This window comes from Tasmannia lanceolata, unplaced genomic scaffold (genome assembly GCF_043159265.1).
Source record: "Tasmannia lanceolata isolate RefF3 unplaced genomic scaffold, GAP_Taslan_0.1 ptg000003l, whole genome shotgun sequence".
Taxonomy (NCBI): Eukaryota; Viridiplantae; Streptophyta; class Magnoliopsida; order Canellales; family Winteraceae; genus Tasmannia; species Tasmannia lanceolata.
The window spans coordinates 10,208,022-10,232,555 of record NW_027518680.1 but is presented as its reverse complement, the minus strand read 5'-3'; the positions used below and the strand labels follow the sequence as shown (position 1 = coordinate 10,232,555).

General features: G+C 39.2%; 1 protein-coding gene across 1 annotated transcript; it reads left to right on the top strand.

Moving 5' to 3' along the window:
- The first annotated feature begins 575 nt into the window (after window positions 1-575).
- On the top strand, window positions 576-20,351 carry LOC143865061 (uncharacterized). The gene is made up of 6 exons (XM_077375778.1): window positions 576-1,659; window positions 2,860-3,030; window positions 8,240-9,419; window positions 14,995-15,863; window positions 16,475-16,627; window positions 19,168-20,351. The coding sequence occupies exons 1-6, from the start codon at window positions 798-800 to the stop codon at window positions 20,349-20,351; spliced, it is 4,419 nt and encodes a 1,472-aa protein (XP_077231893.1). The 5' UTR covers window positions 576-797.
- Window positions 20,352-24,534: the final 4,183 nt, after the last annotated feature.

Genomic DNA, 24,534 nt, shown 5'->3' with positions numbered 1-24,534 from the left:
TATATGTGGAAGTTTAATGAAATTCAAGGCGGGATACAATGGGAAATTAAGGCAAAGGGTGGAAGAAATTAACCCATCATTTTGCCTTTATATATAGTAGTTAGATTAGATTAGATTAGATTAGGCATGGGCCCACCCGACCCGAGGCCAGGTTGTGTATTTGGTTGGCACCCCATTGGCGGCACTAATTCATTAGACAGATATGGACCATATGGTGAAGATAAACACACCAAAAAAAAAAAAAAAGAAAAAAAAAAAAAAAAGTTGAACACGGGTCATGGTTATAGATTTTAGAAACCAACCCTCGCAAGGAAGGAAGATGCCTCACGGGTCTGAAATTCACAGCATAACTTTCTTCAAACCAATAACACGAGGTCTTGGTCGAGTCAGTCATGGCTGCTTTTCGATCGCTATTGATGCACGACTGACTATTGACCAAAAAAAAAAAAATCTATCCCAGAGACTTCCTAATGTTTGGGGAATGCTAGCGCCACTCGCATAGATGGAGAAAAATGTGGTAACATTGGTGTTCACGATGCGATTGTGGTGGGGCCTTGCCATTAAATTCATGTGTCCCCATTGCACGAAGGTATTAACATGCAAATGTGTCATTTTTTATCCAACGCGTATGACACTAGCTTCAATCCTTGCTTCACATTTCCTTAATTTCTTTCTCGGAGCGTAGAAACAGATGATATCGCTTACAACCTTTCTCATCAAATATTATATATATCATCCGGGCTTCTCTCTTATTATGCAATAAGTAGGTAAGAAGAGATTAAAATAAACAAGGAGAGATGGCACTTCATGTGTTGCTTCAGCTGTTATGGCTAACAACAGCATTAGCATCTTCAATAGCTAAACCTGGGTGCCAAGATACATGTGGCAACGTCACTATTCCCTATCCTTTTGGCATTGGAGATCCCAACTGTTTCATCAACGACTGGTTCAACGTAACCTGCAACACCACCTTTAACCCTCCGAAGCCATTCCTATACCGTCGCAAAATTGAGTTTCTTGAGATTTTGTTACAAGAAGGGCAAATACGCGTTACTGGTTGGATGGGATGGGACTGTTACTCCGAGACGGCCTCCGGGAAAAATCAGTCCGGTGGGTCCACTAATTTTACAGGAACCCCATACACGTTTTCCAGTACACAAAACATATTCACTGCCATTGGCTGCGACACCGAGGCCTTGATCAGAGGCCCCAGTGGTAAAGACTTCACTACTGGATGTCTCTCATTTTGCGCTAACAAAGAGCTCTTAAGAAACGACACGTGCTCCGGCATTGGCTGTTGCCAGACCTCTATCCCACAGGATCTCAAGTACTTGGAATTCTCCCTTCGAAGCTTTAGCAACCATAATCTCACCAAGGATTTCAGTCCATGTAGCTACGCCTTTTTAGTCGAAAAGGCTTACTTCAATTTCTCCATTCCACTCATCTCCGTTCAAAATTTCTCTGATGAAACTATGAGAAAGTTCCCAAGGGTACTAGACTGGGTGATAGGGAATGAAAAGTGCGAAGTAGCTCGGAGAAACACTTCTACTTATCCATGCGGCTCGAAAAATACCTGTAACGATTCAGACAGTGGTGGGTATCGTTGCTATTGCCCAAAGGGGTTCGAAGGGAACCCTTACCTTCCTGATGCATGCCAAGGTATTCTTTCTCATTCTCTATGCAAACACTCAAACCAAAACATGGTAGAGAAACTGGTTGAGTTGGTTGACCGGGAATTTTCTCATGTCAGCTCACCAATATTATAAAGATGACAAAAAAGTATAACTCGTTAGCATCATTTTGCAACTCCTTTTGTATAAGAAAATGGAATCTCCTCTAATTGGTTTATAGAGTGTTTAAAACGCCTATTAAAAAATTCCCTATAAATACGGAGTTTTTTGTCATAAAATGTTTTAACTGAAGTCTTAAATGGAAAACCTGCAAAACACGTGTTATTAAAAAAAAAGGCCGTTTAAAATGGAATTTTCCTCACTATGAGTATGCGTGAGGTGAGGATGAGAAGTGGGTAGAAAACAGGGAAAAGAAAAACTCAAACTCAAAACGGAGTTTCTGTTTTCCTTATTTTTCAGCCACTTCGAACCATCTCCTAACTCAAGTCCTATCAATTCTCCCCCTCCCCCTCCCCCTCTCCCTCTCCCTCTCCCTCTCCCTATACCCCTCTCTCAACACTTGTAAGCTAATATTGAGAAACTACTCCAAAAGCTTAAGCTCTCTTTATACGCAATATCTTTAAAGGCGAAGAGTGGAAGGAGGACATATGGCCGCAAGGAGCGGTTAGAGTTGACATGATTCAATCATTTATACCAACACTCCCCCTCGCGTGGGGCCCCCATTTTTTGGGTTTTGGCCTACATGTGGATTTTTAAAATCAATGAGTCATTGGGATAAAAAAAAACAAAAAAAACAGGACCTCTTAAGCTATAGCTTAGCATGTGAAACAAGCAATTACTCCGAAAGCTTAAGCCATTAGAGTTGGTGTTATTTAATCATTTATACTATAACAAATATTCCACACAAAATTTTCACGGTTGCCAAACATGACCTTCACCTTGGAAAATCAGTTACTATTCTTTGGCAAATTATCGTTGTTTCCCACATAGGAGGAATGATAGATGCAAGGGCCCCTTTATGCAAGGGCTAAAGAACGGCCCTTGGATATATCCACGTCATCAAGTGCAACCGAATTCAGTTTCTCAACCGACTTAAAAATGGACGTGGATCTAATCACGGGCCCTTCTCCGGCCCTCGCATAAAGAGGGCCCTTTCATCCATCACTCCTCATAGGAGTATTTATTTAAGTACTTACGAAAGATGTTCTTGCTTGTGAGAGCTCTGTAGATATTAATGAATGCGCGCTTAATCCAAATCCCTGCATCAATGGGGATTGCCATAATACTGAAGGAGGTTATCGTTGCAGTTGCCGAAACGGCACTCATGGCAATTACACGAATGACGGGGAAAGTTGCATTCCCGACTCTACTCATTTTCCAGCCACCCAAGTTCTTATAGGTAATCTGTTCTTAATCTTCTTTTTAGAGGTTATAATTGTTCTAACTCTTCAAAAAAAAAAATCAATCAGTATAATTGAAGGCAAGGAGAAATTTTATGCCTATAATTTCTTTAAAAATAGTAAAAATTTTCAAAGACCGTACAACATCCTTATCATCTTGTCTTTCTCCAAATAGCCATTTTTTTTATTTATAAATTCTCAAAATACCCTTTTTTTTATGGTATTTATTTTTTTCAATTTTCCTTTTGTTAATGACAGTTGTAGGTTAGGTTAATTTCTAGAAATTTGTACCCAATTTTTCTTGCAAAAAAATTCATCAAATAATTGAGTTATTAATTACTTCATTGAGTTTCTTTTATCCTCGCTGAGTTTTCATTTCACTCAGTTAAATTTATTGCAAAATGGCTAAAAATTCTTTTAAAAAATCTCCAAAAATTCTATGATACCATACACATCATTATACGGACTTTAGTAGATTAAATGCCTTATCAACTATGTATTATGATTTCATTGTTATATGAGAAAATAAAATGACGAACTCATGTGTGATTGTAATTTGCTTTAATAATTGGGATTTTGGATTTGATTAATCTCGGACAATTTTCATTAACGAGTAAAAGGTGCTTAAATAAGCACTTACAGATATGCCACCACACAATCCGATCATATGAGATCTGATATTCTCTTGTGTTTACCAAAAATCGATTGCATGAAGGTATCGAAACGAAGTTTCACCACATCACCTTTGTGGAAAACAGATGAGGCCATTTCAACTCATGGGATGCTGTCATGGGGGCTCTTATCTCTCCCATAAATTGATTGCATGGAGGTCCCATCACCTCTTTATTTCTCGATCCTTTACGATTTCAATATCTCACTCGTGTCATGTGTGTTAATGCAGGTGTATGTATAAGCTTAGTATTTCTACTTGTTAGCGGTTCTTGTATATACTGGGGACTAAGGAACAGAAAGCTCATCAAATTAAAAGAGAAATTCTTCCAACAAAACGGAGGTTTGTTATTACAACAACAAATTCCTTTCCATGAAAGTGCTATCGAGACAACCAAGATTTTTACTGAAGAGGAGCTCAAAAGGGCAACTGACAATTATGACCATAGTAGAATCGTTGGTCGAGGGGGTTCTGGTACTGTTTACAAAGGAATTCTATCAGATCGCAGAATAGTTGCTATTAAGAAGTCCAAAGTAGCAGATGGAATGCAAATCGAGCAGTTTATAAATGAGATTTCTATTCTCTTACAAATCAACCATAGGAATGTAGTGAAGTTGTTGGGTTGTTGCTTGGAAACTGAAGTTCCCTTATTGGTTTATGAATTTATCTCCAATGGAACCCTTTTCCACCATTTTCATGGTGAGGGTCATATGCCTTCCATTTCATGGGAAAATCGTTTGAGAATCGCCGCTGAAGCCGCAGGAGCACTTGCTTATCTGCACTCAGCAACTTCCTTGCCAATCATTCACAGAGATATCAAATCTACCAACATACTATTAGATGAAAATTACACGGCAAAAGTTTCTGATTTTGGTGCTTCAAAACTGGTTCCTTTGGATTATACTCAAATAACCACTTTAGTGCAAGGGACCATGGGGTACTTGGATCCAGAATACCTTCAAACAAGTCAACTAACAGAGAAGAGTGATGTGTATAGCTTTGGAGTAGTTCTTGTGGAGCTCTTAACAGGGAAGAAAGCAGTTTCTCTCGAGAGGTCCGAGGATGAGAGAAACCTATCAATGTATTTCATTTCATCGATGAAAGAAAACCGCCTCTTGCAAATCCTGGACGATCGAATTGTGGATGAGGGAGGGATAGAGCAACTCTATGCAGTTGCTGGACTTGCAAGAAGGTGCTTGAAAGTGAAAGGAGAAGAAAGGCCGTTAATGAAGGATGTAGCTGCGGAGCTCGATGGGTTAAGAAGGTTGGCAGTGCACTCCTGGGTTGAACAAAACCATGAAGAGACCCAATGTTTGGTAGCTGAGCCATCAAGAAGCTACAATAGCAGCCTTGGAGTTGGGGAAGATAGTCTGCGACCCCAAAACTTATTGGAATTGGAGATGGGACGATAATTGCCCTTCAAGTTGTTAAGACCACCCGGTAAACCAGATTAGTATTCACAAACCAAAATATCAAGACAGACTACGGGTCTGTTTGGCATTCTTAACTACCTTGGTACAATAGTAGTCAAGTGTTACAGTAGTAGTCTAGTGGTCTTTTGGTGAAATAGTAGTACGGAAGGTTGTCTTTAAGTAGTCTTTGAGTAGGACTTCCTATAATGTTGCCTGGTTGTAATGTAAACATATATCAGAATAGTTAAAAGGTAGAAGATGGTGCATTTTCTACTAGTTGATTTGGTGAAGCCCTGGATTTTACCACAATAAAAAAAGCCACATTTTTAGGTGTTTTGCTAGTGGTTTGGTAGAGTTTAAAACGAATTCCAGTTGGACTAACTACTTAAGTAATCTCCTAGTAATTCCGTTGCTAGTTGGCAACCAAACACCCCTCGAGCTGACATGGCACCCCAAAACTTTGAATGATAATTAGTATAGACGAGCTTTGCTTTTAGAGGGCCACATAAATGAATATGGACCATTTGCCTTCTTATTTTCTAATTAACTATTTAAATGGAACAAATCAAAAGGTTAAGATCACTTGATATTTTGGGTCATGGAAAGTTTCTCCTACTTTGTCCCGCTAATGAAAATAGCTCACAATCAAGCCAAACATTATTACAAGGAAAATGATTTGAGCATTAAATTCATGTGTCCCCATTGCACGAAGGTATTAACATGCAAATGTGTCATTTTTTATCCAACGCGTATGACACTAGCTTCAATCCTTGCTTCACATTTCCTTAATTTCTTTCTCGGAGCGTAGAAACAGATGATATCGCTTACAACCTTTCTGATCAAATATTATATATATCATCCGGGCTTCTCTCTTTTTATGTAATAAGTAGGTAAGAAGAGATATACAAAAACAAAGGAGAGATGGCACTTTATGTGTTGCTTCAGCTGTTATGGCTAACAACAGCATTAGCATCTTCAATAGCTAAACCTGGGTGCCAAGATAAATGCGGCAACATAACCATTCCCTATCCTTTTGGCATTGGAGATCCCAACTGTTTCATTCAAGGCTTCGACATAACCTGCAATCACACATTCAACCCTCCAAAGCGTTTTGTTTCTAATACCAACCTTGAGGTTCTAGAGATTTTGTTACAGGGGCAAATACGCATTGATGGTTGGATGGGATGGAACTGTTACTCCGAGACGGACCCCGGGGGCAATCGGTCCCGTGCGTCCACTAATTTTACAGGAACCCCATACACGTTTTCCAGTACACAAAACATACACTGCCATTGGCTGCGACACCGAGGCCTTGATCAGAGGCCCCAGTGGTAAAGACTTCACTACTGGATGTCTCTCATTTTGCGCTAACAAAGAGCTCTTAAGAAACGACACGTGCTCCGGCATTGGCTGTTGCCAGACCTCTATCCCACAGGATCTCAAGTACTTGAAATTCTCCCTTCGAAGCTTTAGCTACCATAATCTCACCAAGGATTTCAGTCCATGTAGCTACGCCTTTTTAGTCCAAAAGGATTACTTCAATTTCTCCATTCCACTCATCTCCGTTCAAAATTTCTCTGATGAAAATAAGAGAAAGTTCCCAAGGGTACTAGACTGGGTGATAGGGAATGAAAAGTGCGAAGTAGCTCGGAGAAACACTTCTACTTATCCATGCGGCTCGAAAAATACCTGTAACGATTCAGACAGTGGTGGGTATCGTTGCTATTGCCCAAAGGGGTTCGAAGGGAACCCTTACCTTCCTGATGCATGCCAAGGTATTCTTTCTCATTCTCTATGCAAACACTCAAACCAAAACATGGTAGAGAAACTGGTTGAGTTGGTTGACCGGGAATTTTCTCATGTCAGCTCACCAATATTATAAAGATGACAAAAAAGTATAACTCGTTAGCATCATTTTGCAACTCCTTTTGTATAAGAAAATGGAATCTCCTCTATTGGAATATGTTTATTTAAGTCCTAACGAGAGATGCTGTTGCTTGTGATGGCTTTGTAGATATTGATGAGTGCGTCGGTTATCCAAAGCCCTGCAAAAATGGGAAATGCCATAATACGGAAGGAAGCTATTCTTGCAGATGCCCAAAGGGCACACTTGGTGATTATGGGGAAGACGGATCTGGTTGCCAATTTCCAACCCTCCAAGTTGTTCTAGGTAATTCCCTCTTACCTCTTCAAACAAAATTTTGCAATAAAACTCAAAGGGCCACTAAAACAAAAATGCTTATTACCGACATTCTATCACCGGCGTTCTGAAAAAACGTCCCTAATTTTATATATACACCGACGTTCATATATTAGAACGATGGTGAAGGGCTTTTCCCACTGGGGTTGATCTCATGAGAGAGAGAGAGAGAGAGAGAGTAATCATTCTATAAAAAAGAAGAAAGGCATTTCGTGGCTGGCTCTTGCATGTGAGAGCCAGCCACGAAATGATAATTAAAAATATAAATTTCTACGCGATTTTTTTGGTACCTTTGCCTACTTTTTATTAGAGTTTTCTTCCTTGGCTCAAAAGGAGCTTATTGGGAAGGGTGAAAATACCAACTTCTAAATGCAAAATGATTTACACTACAAGTAAATTTAAAAGGGAAACAATAGGTTGTGGAGGACTTTTCTTCTGTCCTATTTTCTCCAAATGAACCCATATTTTAGATTGCGAAATTTCAACCCTATGGAAAGTCCTCCTATGGAAAACAATCGATCCCCTAAGACATTTACTAAATCCACATTTACTAAATCCTCTCTCTCTCTCTCTCTCTCTCTCTCTCTCTCTCTCTCTCTCTCTCTCTAATGCATAGGCGGCAGCGCCCACACACATGAAATACTTTGTATTACATTATTTAGATAATGTGGATTGTTTCTCCATCCTCAATGTTTATATAGCTATCAAAGACGAGGTCCCTCTCGAGTCTACCTTTGGAGGTCTGTAAATGGAGTCCCACTTGTGGAAACTAGATGGGACCATTTCAACTCGTGAGGATGCCTTGTATCACACATAAAGGGGGTCTCATCTCTCCCAAGAATTATTTACATGGGGTCCCATTACGTCTTTCTTTCCCAATCCTTGATAATTTTAACATCTTGCCCATGTCATGTGTGTTGATTCAGGTGTATGTGTAGGCCTTCTGTTTCTACTTATTAGCAGTTCTTGGATATACTGGGGACTAAGAAAAAGAAAGCTCATCAAACTAAAAGAGAAATTCTTCCAACAAAATGGAGGCTTGCTATTACAAGAACAAATTTCCTCCCATGAAAGTGTTACCAATACAGCCAAGATCTTTACTGAAGAGGTACTTAGAAGGGCAACTGACAATTATGACCAAAATCGAATCATTGGTCGAGGGGGTTATGGTACAGTTTACAAAGGAATTTTAGCAGATCATCGAATAGTTGCCATTAAGAAGTCCAGAGTAGCCGATGGAATCCAAATCGAGCAATTTATAAATGAGATTTCTATTCTTTTACAAATCAACCATAGGAATATAGTGAAGTTGTTGGGTTGTTGCTTGGAGACTGAAGTTCCCTTACTAGTTTACGAATTTATCTCCAATGAAACCCTCTTCCACCATGCCCATGGCAAGGGTGGTGCGTCTTCCATTTCATGGGAAAACCGTTTGAGAATCGCTTCTGAAGCTGCAGGAGCACTTGCTTATCTGCATTCAGCAACTTCCTTACCAATCATTCACAGAGATGTCAAATCTACCAACATACTATTAGATGAAAATTATACAGCAAAAGTGTCTGATTTTGGAGCTTCAAAATTGGTTCCTTTGGATTATACTGAAATAACAACGTTAGTGCAAGGGACCCTAGGATACTTGGATCCGGAATACTTTCAGACAAGTCAATTAACAGAGAAGAGTGATGTCTATAGCTTTGGAGTGGTTCTTTTGGAGCTCTTAACAGGGGAGCAACCAGTTTCTTCCGATAGATCCGAGAAAGAGAGAAATCTTTCTATGTATTTCATTTCGTCAATGAAAGAAAACCGTCTTTTTGAAATCTTGGAGAAACGAGTTGTGGATGAGGGAGGGACAGAGCAAATCTATGCAGTTGCTGATCTTGCAAAGAGGTGCTTGAGAATGAGAGGAGAAGAAAGGCCGACGATGAAAGAGGTGGTTGTGGAGCTCGATGGGTTGAGAAGGTTGGAGGTACACCCTTGGGTTGAACTGAATCAGAACGAGAGTGAATATTTGCTTGGTGAACCATCCGGACTCTACAACAGCAACCAAGGTGTTGGGAAAGATAGTTTGGAAGCCAAAGACGTCTTATTAGAGTTAGAGATCGGACGGTGATTGCGATGCTCGTTATTAAGATTATTAAGTTCTTATTGTTAGCAAAAAGATTATTGTTGACCAAAATAGAATGTTTTCTATTATAAGTATAGATATAAAAAAGAGTTGTATTTATGTGTAATCTCTTTGCCATTATTTAATGTAGTTCGCATGCCCCGACGAGGGCACCGAATTCACATGCAAACCTATATAATATTTCATCTAAGAGATTCAAATACCATCAAACTACTCCCCCCCCTCTCTCTCTCTCTCTCTCTCTCTCTCTCTCTCTCTCTCTCTCTCTCTCTCTCTCTCTCTCTCTCTCTCATGGAAATGGATTAAATTAAAGATAGGAAGAATGGGACAACCCCCACGATCAAGATAATCAAGAACAAACAACAAGAAAGGAAAAGGCAACAAAAGACAACAACACATTAAGGAGTAAGGAAATCATATACTTCCAACTCCACCCTCGATGCCCCTCCCTAGCTAGCCTATCGGCCTCGCTATTAGTCGATCACCTTACATGATGGAAAGAGAATGACGAACCCTCCACCCAATATGATAACTATTCAAGCAACCTTATCCAATTCAAGGAGTCTCCTTCTACTATCACCTTATCCAATGGATTATGATCAACAACCTTATTCCTTGATGCACCACTCTAATCTCCGCCTCAATGGAGTATGTGGCCTCAATGGGACCCAATGCCCAAATTGTTTATAACACATTCCTGAGAGGCCTCTTGCTCCCGGCGGTCCGAGATTCCCCAATCTGATCTTTTCTTATGACTCCAAGATTCTGGTGAGTAATCTAGTTATTTTTTCTTGACCTCTCAATCATGAATAGTCTTTTTTGTTCTTCGTGTCTTTCTCACTTGATACAGCTATGGGTCATGCAACCATGTCATGATCCCGGGGCTCTTGGCCTCTGCTTACATATAGTTGTTTCCTTTCTACATGTATATTTGCACCTTTCACACTGTATTTCGCCCTCTCTTACTACCACTTCTCCTTTCTTTCATCATTTCCTTTTTCGAAACCTCCGAAAAACAAGGAAAACCCTGCTGCGGTTGAACCCCATGAAGTCCATAAGTGTAAACCAACCCAAACATGCTAAAAAAATCAGAAGAATACCACTAAATGATAGGTGGCTATCCACGATAGAACCACGTACGTACCTCGGACCCATCCGCATAGGCATGCCTTCAACGAGTAGTCACCCAATGAATCCGTGTTCTCTAAAGCCTAGGAAAGCCCCATTATTTTACGTAAAATCTTCATTTTCAAGTAGAGACCGATATAAGTGCCTAGCAGCTTCCAATCCCGTATCCGAAATGCAGACCATACTTTGGGAAAGGGGAATGATGCCGTAAATGAAATCTAACTGGGTCCTACCGAAATACCCCAAAACTAGCGTATACATGAAACTTATTTAACTTACCAATATACCTAGTGATTTAGTTGTTGGGAGGATATACATGAAAATTATTTAACTTACCAAAATACCCCAAAACTAATCATTTTCTAGATGTTGGAAGGAGTAATTGGGTAAAAAGTATTTAACGCCCGAAAATACCACTAAAACTTGTCGTTTTCTAGTTGTTGAGGGTATTTTCAGTAAAAATATAAAAAATAAAATAAAAATAGTGTGTCGTGCCTTGCCAGACCAGCTTAGATTATATTATTGGGCCGTGCCTCACATGACCTCACTATAGCACACGGGCCATGCAAAGCCCACGTGCCGGGCTTTGCTTCTATTACTCTATAAGTCCCACCATCACCAACTTCCTTTCATCAAACTCCTCAAACTCTTCAAAGTACTTCATTAGACCAAGCACAAAGGCTTGTGCATCTTCAGAAGGCACGAGGAACGAGTGCACACAAATGAAGACGGTGAAGACGGTTAGAAATTAGCTTTTAGATTACTTAAATTTTGAAAGATACATATGAAAATGGTTAGAAACTATTATGTTTTGATGTACTTGAATTTTGAAAGATATATAAAGAAAATATTACATACAAGCTCCCATGACGCTCCCAAACTTAGACTCTTCTAGACCCCACGCTTCCCCGCCCCCGCTCTAGCCTCAGCCTCCGCCCCCACACCCGCTTCGTGCTTCTAAGATCACGACACATATTTGTACACATGGTGATTGATAAAAAATGTTTAGAAACATTCAATTGACCATTTACATTGCTTCTTCAGCAGCACTGTGTTAAATATATGACTACACATTCACATATACTTCTATTGTATTTTATCTTTAAAGCATTTTATTGCCAGATTTTGTAAAAGTAAAACAACATATTTTTTGCAGTTCATCATATTAGTTTTTCTCAGGGTTCCCATGCTTAGTATTTTGTCCTCTGTGATTTGTGCCAAATATTTAGAAGAAAGATGTGTGTTTTTTGTTTTAATTTGATGAAATTCTGATCTCTGAGAATGAAATAGAGGGTAATACTGCAGCAGTTAGAAATAGATATTCACCTGCTATACCGTGGCCAACGAAGTTCAAAGCATTTAGATTGTTCATGGCAGCATAGATCTGCTTAATTGGGATTTTCTGACGGCCAGACGCTTCATTTATTAACTCCTTGGAATCTGTAGAAGTAAACAAGCCATTGCTCAATTTGGTAAGTGTTATAAGGGGTAAAGTTAAAGTGGAAGAATCTAAGAACGGAAAATGCTATGAGGTGCCAGATTTTTCTTATGGAACATTAGATTTAGACATTTCTTTGCCAAGTGAAAATCCCTATGAGGCCCCCATTTAGTAGCCACAGACCTGTTTCAAAGCAAAAATTGAAAAGGTTAGAGAGTTTAAAATGATGCAGATAGAATGGGGATTTGATCATCGGCAACAAAAAAAAAGTTTCACATGTGGCTATCGTAGACCTCAATTGACCATAAGTTTCTTGTTTGTTTACAAATAAGAATATCCCTAGGAGGCCCCCAATTATTAGCTATAGATCAGTTTCAGGGCAAAAATTGCAAAAGTTAGAGAAGAGTTAAAAATGATTCACATATAATGGGGGATTTGATCATTGCTCTTAAAAAAAAAAAAGGTTTCACATGTGGCTATGCAGACCTCTTTGTACCATCAATTTGTTGTTTATCTACAAATAATTGGATGATTCATTAACAAACTAAGGAAAAAAGAACAAGTAAATATACAGAAAGAAACAGCATAATTGAGACATTTCAGTAAGCAAATCAAGATTAAGGAATCGGTGGAAAAGTCATCACTGAACCACGAAAGCAGCATAGAAAGATAAGATTATGCACCCAAAGAGCCCTAATAGAGCAAGCTCACAATAAAGGATTATTCCCCTTTTCTAAAATAACCAATATCCATCTGCAATCACCTTCTTCAAGACAGTAGAGTTGTGAAAAGGAAATCTATTTCAGAGGTAAAAATCAAAGAAATACAAGAAGAAACACAAATCTTTGGAATGGAATTTCAATATTAGAGAACCGGAAAAAAAAATCCACGTTTATTTTTCCATGGTTATAAAGAAACCCACTCACCATTAATAGAAAAAAAAGCTTTGAGTAAATTATATCCACAACCTATAAAATAAAAAAGTAAAAAATAAAATAAAATATCCTGTTGAGATAAAGCATATGCACACGCACTTATCAGGTAACAGAAAAGTTCCAAAGAAAACATTCACTTTACAAAAATACCCCCAAACTAATCGTTTTCTAGATGTTGGAAGGGGTAATTGGGTAAAAAGCATTTAGCTCACGAAAATACCCTAAACTAGTCGTTTTCTAGTTGTTGAGGGTATTTTCAGTAAAAATATTTAAAAATAAAAATCGTGTGTCGTGCCTTGCCATTAGGGCTGCAACTCGGGTCGGGCGGGTCGGGTTTTGGAGAACCCAACCCTACCCGAGAAATATCTTGGGTCGGGTCGGGTCGGGTTTTTTTTCGGAAAACCCACGATTCCCAAACCCGGCCCTACCCATGATAAATCTCGGGTCGGTTCGGGTCGGGTCGGGTTTTTTCATATTGACGCAATTTTTTAAGGAAAATTCTTGTTTGGCAAGGCAACTCAACTCATAGAAGCAAAAATTACACTTGAATCAAACAATGATGTAATTACACTCACATTACACTTGAATCAAACAATGCTGTAATCAAACAATGTTGTAATTACAATCAAACAATGCTAAATTAAACACTTGAATCAACTCAACTCATAGAAGCAGAAATTACACTCACATACAATAACAGTGGGTGCGTGAGTTTTCACTTTTAACTTTTAACTAACAATAGAAAAAAATGTACATACTATAACTTATGTAACTCGGGTCGGGTCGGGTCGGGCCCCTTCAAACCTGGCTCGACCCGAGATTCATGCGGGCTTTTGAATGCTCAACCCGGCTCGACCCGAAACCCATGAAACCTGAACCCAACCCAAGCTATTTTCGGGTCGGGTCGATGCGGGTCGGGTAAAACCCGGCTCGAGTTGCAGCGCTACTTGCCAGTCCATCATGGGCCGCAGACCAGACCAGGTTAGATTATATTATTGGGCCATGCCTCACACGACCCATCACTATAGCACACGGGCCGTGCACAGCCCACATGCTGGGCCGGGCCGCCCTCCTGGCCCAATTGTCACCTTGTTATTAGAGTATGCAATCTTAATAGGGCTCGAGAATGCCCATCACCTTGTCCCACCATCGTCTCATAGATGACCGACCACCTACTCAAGCCAGCCCTGATTGTGTTGATTTTTTTTTTAAAGTTCATTGTAACTAAAGCTTAGAGATCTTTTAGAAAATCAGTTCTAATCAGGCATGGGCCCACCCTCGGTCAAGTTGTGTTTTTTTTTTTGGCAGCCCATTGGCACAACTAATTTGTTAGGAAAATATGGTGAAGATAAACACACCAAAAAATAAAAGAAAAAGAAAATAACGAAGCATGAAACTCATTTCACATGATGTTATATTCTTGTGTTTTACAAATGGGAGATGATTTAATTTTTTCGCCCCTAATGTGGGATTATGCGCCTCCGTTGACCTTGAAATGTGGGCAGAATATAATGCTTTTTGACGTCAAAATCATCTGAAAAGAGGGGCGCATAATCCTACATGGGGGCGAACAAATCATCGCCTTTTACAAATATAACCCTATGTAAAGGTCTTAGGTATAGATTTTAGAAACCAACCCTCACGAGGAAGGAAGAAAACTCACGTACGGGTCTGAAATTTATTGCATATATAACTTTCTTCTATGTTGTCTCTTTCATTTTGAATTGGCAGTTTCCTCTCTGTTTTTCCAATGGTTAGGTGGGAAGTTTTGTTCATTAATAAAGAGGATACTCTCCCAAAATCTGCAAACCAATAATATGAAGAGAAGGGTCATGGTTATTGTTAGTCAGTCATGGCTACTTTTCGCTCTTTATGCATGACTTACTTTTAGTTAAACAAAAAATCTACGCCTAGATGGAGACAAATGTGCCGACATTGGTGTGCACTATAACTCTTGAATCCTTGTTTGACCTTTTCTTTCTTTCTCGAAGCGTAGAACCTCACTCATAAAATATTATATATTTCGGGATTCTTTATTATATAATCTAAAGGTAGGAGGGAAGAAGACAGAAGAAAACAAGGAGAGATGGTATTTCTTGTGTTGGTTCAGCTCTTATGGCTAACAACAGCATTAGCATCTTCTACAACAAAACAAGACTGCCTAGAGAAATGCGGTGACGTTACCATTCCCTACCCATTCGGCACTGGAGATCCCGCTTGTTCCATCAATGGGTTCAAATTAACCTGCAATCACTCTGTTGACCCTCACAAACTACTCATTGACAACAATATTGAGGTTTTAGATATATCTTTAAAAGGGAGATTACACATTGCTGGCTGGATGGCATCGGACTGTTACTCGTCTTCCCCCAGCGTGGTCACTGGAACCAATCTCTCCATCAATTTTACTGGTTCCCCATACACGTTTTCGAATACAGGTAACAAATTCACAGCCATAGGTTGTGACACCAACGCCTCCATTGGACACTCAGAGTTGATTAGCAGATGTACATCGAATTGTACTAACAGGGAAAGATTGATCGATGGGTCTTGCTCTGGAATTAGATGTTGCCAGACCTCCATCCCAAGGGGTATCAAAGACTTAAGTGTTACTCTCCGAAGCGTGGTCAACCACAGCCAAGCCAGTCCATGCAGCTATGCCTTTCTAGTCGATGAAGATTACTCTACCTTCGACCCATCCCTCATCTACCGTCAAGATTTATCTGAAAATAATGTCCCAATTTTACCAATAGCATTAGACTGGGCGATATCGAACATAACATGCGATGAAGCTCAAAGAAACTCAACCACTTATGCGTGTAGACAGAATAGCAATTGTGCTAATTCAACCAACGGTCCTGGATATCGTTGTTATTGCAACCATGGCTATGATGGCAACCCTTATCTCAAAAACGGATGCAAAGGTGCTCTCTCTCTCTCTCTCTCTCTCTCTCTCTCTCTCTCTCTCTCTCTCTCAAGGCAGCGACTTGGGTCGGGTAAAACCCAACCCGCATTGACCCCAACAAAAAATACATGGGTCGGGTTTCATGTTGAAGAATTCAACCCAATCTTGGGTAGGGTTTAAAGAAAAAAAAACTGAAATCCAAAATGCGACCCGACTCTTATAAGTTTACTATGATTTTCTCAAATATCTCTTAAATAACATGCCAAATTATTTTCAAGTATATTGATATAATTGTTTCCACTTAGGTGATCTGGTTTGTGATGTGCAAAAGGTAGTTTCCTTCTTAAATTTCTGCACTTGACAATTTAATTTTAGAGTTTTTTGGTGTGAAGATTTGTCGTTTTCTACAATCTTGGAAATTAATCACTATAGTAAGCTAAACATTAAAAATCCGACCTGACCCGAGATAATTTCTCTGATAGGATAAGCTAGGCTTATGAAAAACCCAACCCATGCGACCCGAGTTACAACCCTACCACGACTATTACTCTCTCTCTCTCTCTCTCTCTCTCTCTCTCTCTCTCTCTCTCTCTCTAACAAAAGATGTTGTTGCTTGTGATGGCTCTGTAGATGTTGATGAGTGCACCGATAATCCTAATCCCTGCAACGAAGGGATTTGCGAAAATACGGAAGGAAGTTATAAATGCATCTGCCCAGAGGGCACACATGGCGACGGATATAGATGCAAAGCTAAACAGTTTCCAACCATCCAAGTTGTTCTAGGTAATCCCTTCTTCATTTCCTTTTAGACTTAATCGCTCTACTTGATCTTCAGATAAAATGTATCCATAAAATTAAAAGTAAGGATAGATTGCCGGAAAGTTGGCAATTTTAGTAATTTTTTTTATAAAAATATAAATTTCCACCCAATTTGTTTTGGTAGCTTCCCCTACTTTTTATTTTGAATTTTCTTCTTTGGCTCAAATGCAGCTCATTACCAAAGCAGTCCCCTTTTGTTGGGATCCGGGTAGAACTCGCCCTCAAAAGCTAGCTGTTAAGGGGAGGGAACCCATTCCCTTATAAGCCCATCCACATCGTTACACTTTTCCGATGTGGGACTATTTTGCTTTCACGTGGAACTAGGGGTGTTCACTATTCGGTTAAAACCGAAATAACCGACCGAACCGAATTTGATATGTTATTTCGGTTCGGTTTTTTATGATTCGGTTCGGTTTCGGTTTATAATTTGTACCAATTTCGGTTTTCGGTTTCGGCTTCGGTTTTTGCTAAAAAAATTCGGTTCTACCCGATTAACCGAATAGTGGCTTTTGCTAAGATTCCATTTGCTCTTTTATTTGTCCTCTTTGGTCTTTGCACATTTGTTTTTAGTGAATTTAAAAATGCTTTTGCCTTTTGACAGCTTTTGACTTTTTGAGCACTAATACCATTTCTTGAAAACCATGGGTTGGTTTATTGAAATCATGGGCTGGTTTTCACATCCTCCTACAAACTTATGACAACCCACGTGACTTGTAGTCTTTACCTCCATTACACTCCTCCATGGCTCCATTACAAATTTTTAACAAAATTATTTTGGGTGAAATTTCACTATGGTGCAGAGAAGGGATCTGAGCCACCTTCGCCTCCATGGTTTTGGGTAAAATTTCACTGTGGCTTGGAGCCATCTTCGTATTAGTGCAGAGAAGGGATCCGAGCCACCTTCGTCTCCACCCGTGTGCCACCACCACCACCCCTTGCAAATCCGACGCAACCCCACCTTCTCTGCACATTTTCCGACCACAATCTCCATTTTTCAGCCACTTTTGTGACCTTCTCCGGGAACCCTTGCCGGAATCCGGCAAAATCCTCCACAGCCGCCATATTCCCTAGCCTCCATCTCCACTTCTAATTTTAATCTCCACCAAACCATCTTCTTCTCCATTCACCCTCCATCAGACCCACTTTGATTTTCAGTAAAAAGAAAAACCCAATGACCCAATCTAATGATTTTTAGTGATTACGGTTTTCGGTTAAAACCGAAAAACCGATTTTGGTTTTCGGTTCGGTTCGGTTCCTCACCTATCTGGTTTCAGTTTCGGATCCAATTTTGGGTAATGGTTTCAACTTTTCAGTTTTTTTGGTTCGGTTTTAACCGAATACGCACCCCTACGTGGAACCCTCCAACAATCTCCCCCTCCACGTGGAAGCACTGTGGACAATCTCGCCCCTCCATGCGGCAGGAACGTGGGAACTACGAGATCTTCCCTGAGGGGTTTTTCCGTCCTCGGAGGCATACCGGGGTTACCGAGATCTTCCCCGAGGGATATTTCCATCCTCGGAGGCAAACCGGGGTTACCACGTGCCCGACTTTGATACCACTATTGGGATCCGGGCAGAACTCGCCCTCCATAGCTAGCTGTTAAGGGGGGGGAAGCCATTCCCTTATAAGCCCATCCACTTCGTTACACTTTTCCGATGTGGGACTATTTTGCTTTCACGTGGAACCCCCTGACACCTTCGTAGATTGTGACATGCTACCAACTCCCCATTGTTGAAGTAAATTATACTCACATCACTTTATTTTTTTCATAAACAAGTCATGATAGATGATAACACATTTGATCTATATTAAGTATAATGGTATAACTTAGGTGGCTCCATGGTCATCTAAAACCTTATAAATATAAAGTTTTCTTTAACTATCAAATTCTTTACAAATGTAAAATTCTTTGTAGCAATCAAATATGGATACGTGTAAATTTTTCCCTAGCTATTAAATAGCTTATCAGTGTATATATATATATATAGCTCTTACCTTACATTTTTAAGCACAGGCTCTTTCTTAATTACCTCATAAACTTTCAGTCATAATAAATTTAATTTTGCATGAATAATGTATTATGTTATGAGGAATGATAGATGCAAGGGTGCCCTTGCATAAAGAGCCAGAAAAGGGCTCTTGGTTGGATCCATGTCATTAAGTGCAACCGAATTTACTTGATGTGGATCCAATTAAGAGCCCTATTCCTGCTCTTTATGCAAGCTAGGGCGCCTTGCATCTCTTATGTTATTTAGATAAGGTGGGTTATTTCTGCACCCATACTAAGTGTTTATATAATTAGAGATCAGGTCACCCTTTGGAGCCCTTGTGAGAGCCACCATTTCACTTTGGTGGAAAACTAATGGGAACATTTCAACTCGTGGGAGTGCCCCATATCACGTCATGTGGGTCTCATCTCGGAATCAACTGCGTGGTGGTCCTATCACCTCTTTATTTTTCAATCTTTTTCAACAAGTTACTCATGTCATGTGTGTTGATACAGGTGTATGTGTAGGCTTCCTGTTTCTGCTTGTTTGCAGTTCCTGGATATATTGGGGATTAAGGAAAAAAAAGCTCATCAAACTAAAAGAGAAATTCTTCCAACAAAACGGAGGATTGTTATTACAACAACAAATTTCTTTCCATAAAAGAGCTACCGAGACAACCAAGATCTTTACTGAAGAGGAGCTCAGAAGGGCAACTGACAATTACAATGATAGTCGAATCATTGGTCGGGGGGGTTATGGTACAGTTTACGAAGGAATTTTATCAGACCATAGAATAGTTGCCATAAAGAAATCAAGAGTAGCGGATGGAATCCAAATTGATCAGTTTATAAATGAGATTTCCATTCTCTTACAGATCAACCATAGGAATGTAGTGAAGCTGTTGGGGTGTTGCTTAGAGACCCAAGTTCCCTTATTGGTTTATGAATTCGTCTCCAATGGAACCCTCTTCCACCATGTCCATGATGAGGGTCATGCGTCTTCCATTTCCTGGGAAAATCGTTTGAGAATCGCTGCTGAAGCTGCAGGAGCTCTTGCTTATCTGCACTCTGCAACTTCCTTTCCAATCATTCACAGAGATGTCAAATCTACCAACATACTATTAGATGACAATTATATAGCAAAAGTGTCTGATTTTGGAGCTTCAAAATTGGTTCCTTTGGATTATACTCAAATAACCACGTTAGTGCAAGGGACCTTGGGGTACTTGGATCCAGAATACTTTCAGACAAGTCAATTGACTGAGAAGAGTGACGTCTATAGCTTTGGAGTGGTTCTTGCGGAGCTCTTAACAGGAGTGAAGCCAGTTTCCTTCGAGCGTTCTGAGAATGAGAGAAATCTGTCTATGTATTTCATTTCGTCAATGAAAGAAAACCGTCTCTTTCAAATCTTGGAGAAACGAATTGTGGATGAGGGAGGGACAGAGCAAATCTATGCAGTTGCTAATCTTGCAAAGAGGTGCTTGAGAATGAGAGGAGAAGAAAGGCCGATGATGAAAGAGGTGGCTGCAGAGCTCGATGGGTTGAGAAGGTTGGAGGTACACCCCTGGGTTGAACAGAATCAGGAAGAAAGTGAATATTTGCTTGGTGAACCATCAGGACTCAACAGTATCAACCAAGGTGCTGGAAAAGATAGTTTGGAAGCCCAAGATGTGTTAATAGAGTTAGAGATCGGGCGGTGATCGGGTAGTGATTGCTCTGCTCGTCATTAATAACATTGGGTTCATATTGTTAGCAAAAATATTATTGTTTACCAAAAGAGAATGAGTTTTCTTTTGTTAACATAGATATACAAATGAGTTGTATTCATGTGTAATCTCTTTACCATTATTTAATGTAGTTCACATGGCCATATGCCGATATGCGGGCACCGAATTCATGCAAACCTATATAATATGGCATCTAGGAGATTCTGAATACAATCAAACTGCTCTTTACTAAGGACTCTCCAAGATCTCTTGTGGATAGTTTATTTATTATTTCTTGACCTCTCAATCATGAATAGTCTTTTTTGTTCTTTCTTTCTTTACTCACTTGATACAGCTATGGGGTCATGCAGCCATATCATGATCCCAGGGCTCTCAGCCTCTATTTAGATGTAGTTATTTCCTTTCTACATGTATATTTGTACCTTTCACTCTATTTTCCCTCACTCATTACCATTACTCCTGTCTTTCCTGATTTCCTTTTTCAAAACCTCTGCAAAACAAGGGAATTCCCTGTTAAAGTACAAAAGAATAAATAACGCCTTCTCCAACAGCTTGAGCTTTTGGAGTGATTGGTTGTTTACACATGGTATCAAAGCAAATGCCTGGGTTCAAACCTCCTTGATAGCAAAATAATCCACATGCAATGGTCAAACCCAAAAGTGGGGCCACACGTGCCATGTGCAGGCCAACCCAAAGAAAGAAGGACCACTCGTGAGGGGGGGTAAAGTATGAAAGATTAAAAAACGCCTTCTCCAACCGCTTAAGCTTTTGGAGTGATTGGTTGTTTTCACAATGCCCGCTATGGTTGAACACCATCAAGTCCAAATGGGTAAACCAACCCGGACCTGCTAAAAAATATAGGAATATCACTAGATGATAGGTGGTTGTTCACTAAAGAACCATTTGTGTACCAGATGCGTTTGAATAGGCATCCCTTCAATGGGCTATCACCCTCCCTGTTGTTGTTTCTCATCCATGTTATCTGATATTTGTTATTTGATGTTTGCATCATTATTTGCATATTGCAACGAATGCATGCTCTCTGAGGACTAGACAGGCCCCATTATCTTATGTAAACTTCATTTTCAAGTAGAGACCGATGTAACTCAAGCAAGATTTTTCATTAACTTAGTACAATAGTTTCTCCTAAACATTAAAATTACATGATAAAAATGCACCATATTTGCCAATGATTTTTTATTCTCAGGTTAAAATTTACTCCAAAAACTAGAGAAAACAAAAAACCCAGTCATATAAGTTATTTCTCAAGAAAAGAAAACACCCCTACCTTGTAGAAAATCCTTATTTGTGTATCCACAAAAAATGAAAAAAAATAAGAAAAATAAGAAAAGATAAAAAAGAAAAAAATCCTAAAAAAGAAAAAACCTAGAACATTCAATTTCATAGAAAATGAGCAAAATACCCATAACTCATAGAAAATGACTAAAACACCCCTTTTTCATAGAAAATAACTAACATACCCCTATCTATTGAAAAATGATGAAAAATGACAAAAATACCTTCATATCATGGAAAAATGACCAAAATACCCGTATCTCGTGTAAAATGACCAAAACTTATTTACACAAAGTTTATGTATATATCTGTAATATGATTTTCTATCCACGATAAATCACAGATAAATTGAAAAATAATGATTTAAAAATTTTACAAAAAAAATCCTAAAATGAGGAAAAAATCATAGAGCAACTCTGTCTTGTATAAAATGGCCAAAATACCCATATCTCATCAAAAAAGACCAAAACACCCTTTTCATAAGAAATTGCCAAAAGACCCTTATCTAGTAGAAAATAACTAGATTCCTCTATCTTATAAAATTACCAAAATACCTTTATCCCATGGAAATTGACTAAAATACCCCTACATAGAAAATGACCAAGACAACCCTATCTAGTAATAAAATGACCAAAATACCCTCATCCGTTAATTTCCTACCTCAATAGGGATTAGGGGTATTTTGTTCATTTTCTATGAGATAAGAATACATCATGGAAATGAAATAACATACCCCCACCTCATAGGTATTAGAAGTATTTTAGTCATTATATATGAGATAGGGGTAGCTTGGTCATTTTCATGGGATATGAGTATTTTTAGATTATTTTTCGTTGAATAGAGTATTTTCTTCCTTTTTTCATGAGATAAGGGTATTTTGACCATTTTCTATGAGATAGTCAATTTTGTGAGGGAGAGTTGCCCTGATTGCGGTGAGCGAGATGTATGTAATGGAGCGACATTGCCATTGAGTTCTTGCAAGAGTATCCTTGGCTGTATCATTTCTTTAAGGACCAATTACCAATGGGGGACAAACATTAGGCAAAATTATCAACAGGACCCATGATTTTCAAAAATTATCAACGGGGGACAAAAGAGGTCTTGTCAGTAAAAGCTGGACGAAAATACCCTTTGGCATATACAACACGTTTTGACTTTGGAAGGGGGTTTTCAAGTCTCTACGATTGGGGTTATCAGGTATCAAAATGGGGTTACCAATTTCAGAATGGGCTTATCAAGTCCCTGAAAATTGACCGAGGGTACTAGAGTTTTGGAATGGGGTTTTCAAGTATTTGGGATTGGGGTTATCTAGTATCAAAATGGGCTTATCAAGTGCTTGAAAATTGGCCGAGAGTTCTAGAGTTTTGGAAGAGGGTTTTCAAGTCTCTAGGAATGGGGTTATCTAGTATAAAAAATGGGGTTACTAATTTCCGAATGGGGTGATCAAGTCCTTGAAAATTGGCCAAGGTTACTAGAGTTTTGGAAGGGAGTTTTCAAGTCTCTGGGATTGGGGTTATCTAGTATAAAAAATGAGGTTACCAATTTCTGAATGGGTTTATCAAGTCCTTGAAAATTGGCAGTGGGTACTGGAGTTTTGGAATGGGGTTTTCAAATCTCTAGGATTGGGGTTATCAAGTATCAAAATGGGGTTACCAATTTTCGAATGGGCATATCAAGTCCCTAAAAATTGGCAGAGGGCACTAGAGTTTTGGAAAGGGGTGTTCAAGTATTTGGGATTGGGGTTATCTAGTATCAAAATGGGGTTACCAATTTATGAATGGGCTTATCAAGTCCCTTAAAATTGCCCAAGGGTACTGGAGTTTTGGAAGGGGGTTTTCACATCTCTGGAGTTGGGGTTATCCAGTATCAAAATGGGGTTACCAAATTCCGAATGGGCTTATCAAGTCCCTTATGAACACGTTTTTACTTCCTGTTTTTTTTTCACTCGTTCATTTTCACGTTTTTTTCTTTCTACCGTACGATTCATCTTCCTCATCCTCCATTGAAAGGGAGAAGGAGAAATACAAAACCCTAAAACAAATGAAAAACAAAACCTAGATATAGAAAGAGATGGGAATGAACTCACGTTTCAGGTTTTCGAGCTTTCCCTCCTCCAATGGTGGCTAAAATAACGAAGAAGATGTCTGGTAGGGCAGAAAAAACAAGTTGAAAATGGAAAAGTAAAAAAAAAGAGGGAAAGAAGAGAGAAGAGGGAAAAGTGGAAAAGCAAAACGTGTTGCTTAAGAAAAGGGCATTTTCGTCCAGCTTTTAATGACAACACAGATTTTGTCCCCCATTGGTAATTTCTGAAAAGCCTGGGTCTAGTTGATAATTCTGCCTAATTTTTGTCCCCCTTTGGTAATTGTTCCTTTCTTTAAAAGATTCTCCATGAAAATGCTTACCAACATCAACCAAACAATAGAATGTAAAATTCTAGAAAACTGAAGGATGTGAACCAAACAATAGAAAAATTAAGAAAAACCCCATAAAAGAACTTTCCATGAAAATATTTCCCAGAAAAAACTTTCTACACATCCAAGCATGCTCTAAATTTCCGAGCTTGCCAAAAAACCCTGGGAGGGTAGAAATGAGAAGTTATCAACTGATGCAATGTCCCTTATCATAAGGACTCTACAACATAGGCAGATGCTTTTCCCTCTTACAACAGATCTTTATACCTACTCAGACATATAGATTGAAGGTGGTAATAGAAAACTTCGGAAATCATCTCCATGGCAAGAAATGCAGGCACGCAGATCTCTACCCTGCATCACTCCACCACATTATTTGAAAGTGCACCAAATTGTGCAATTTGGACGATTTTAAGTTGTAGCTCATGTGTAAACTTCAATCTGCAAAG

Bases quoted from the DNA above. Each gene is read 5' to 3' on its own strand.
- LOC143865061 (XM_077375778.1), top strand. From the start codon at position 798: ATGGCACTTCATGTGTTGCTTCAGCTGTTATGGCTAACAACAGCATTA. The intron at 15,864-16,474 runs GTGCTCTCTCTC...ATGGCTCTGTAG, and splicing joins TCTCAAAAACGGATGCAAAG to ATGTTGATGAGTGCACCGAT. The intron at 16,628-19,167 runs GTAATCCCTTCT...GTGTTGATACAG, and splicing joins AACCATCCAAGTTGTTCTAG to GTGTATGTGTAGGCTTCCTG.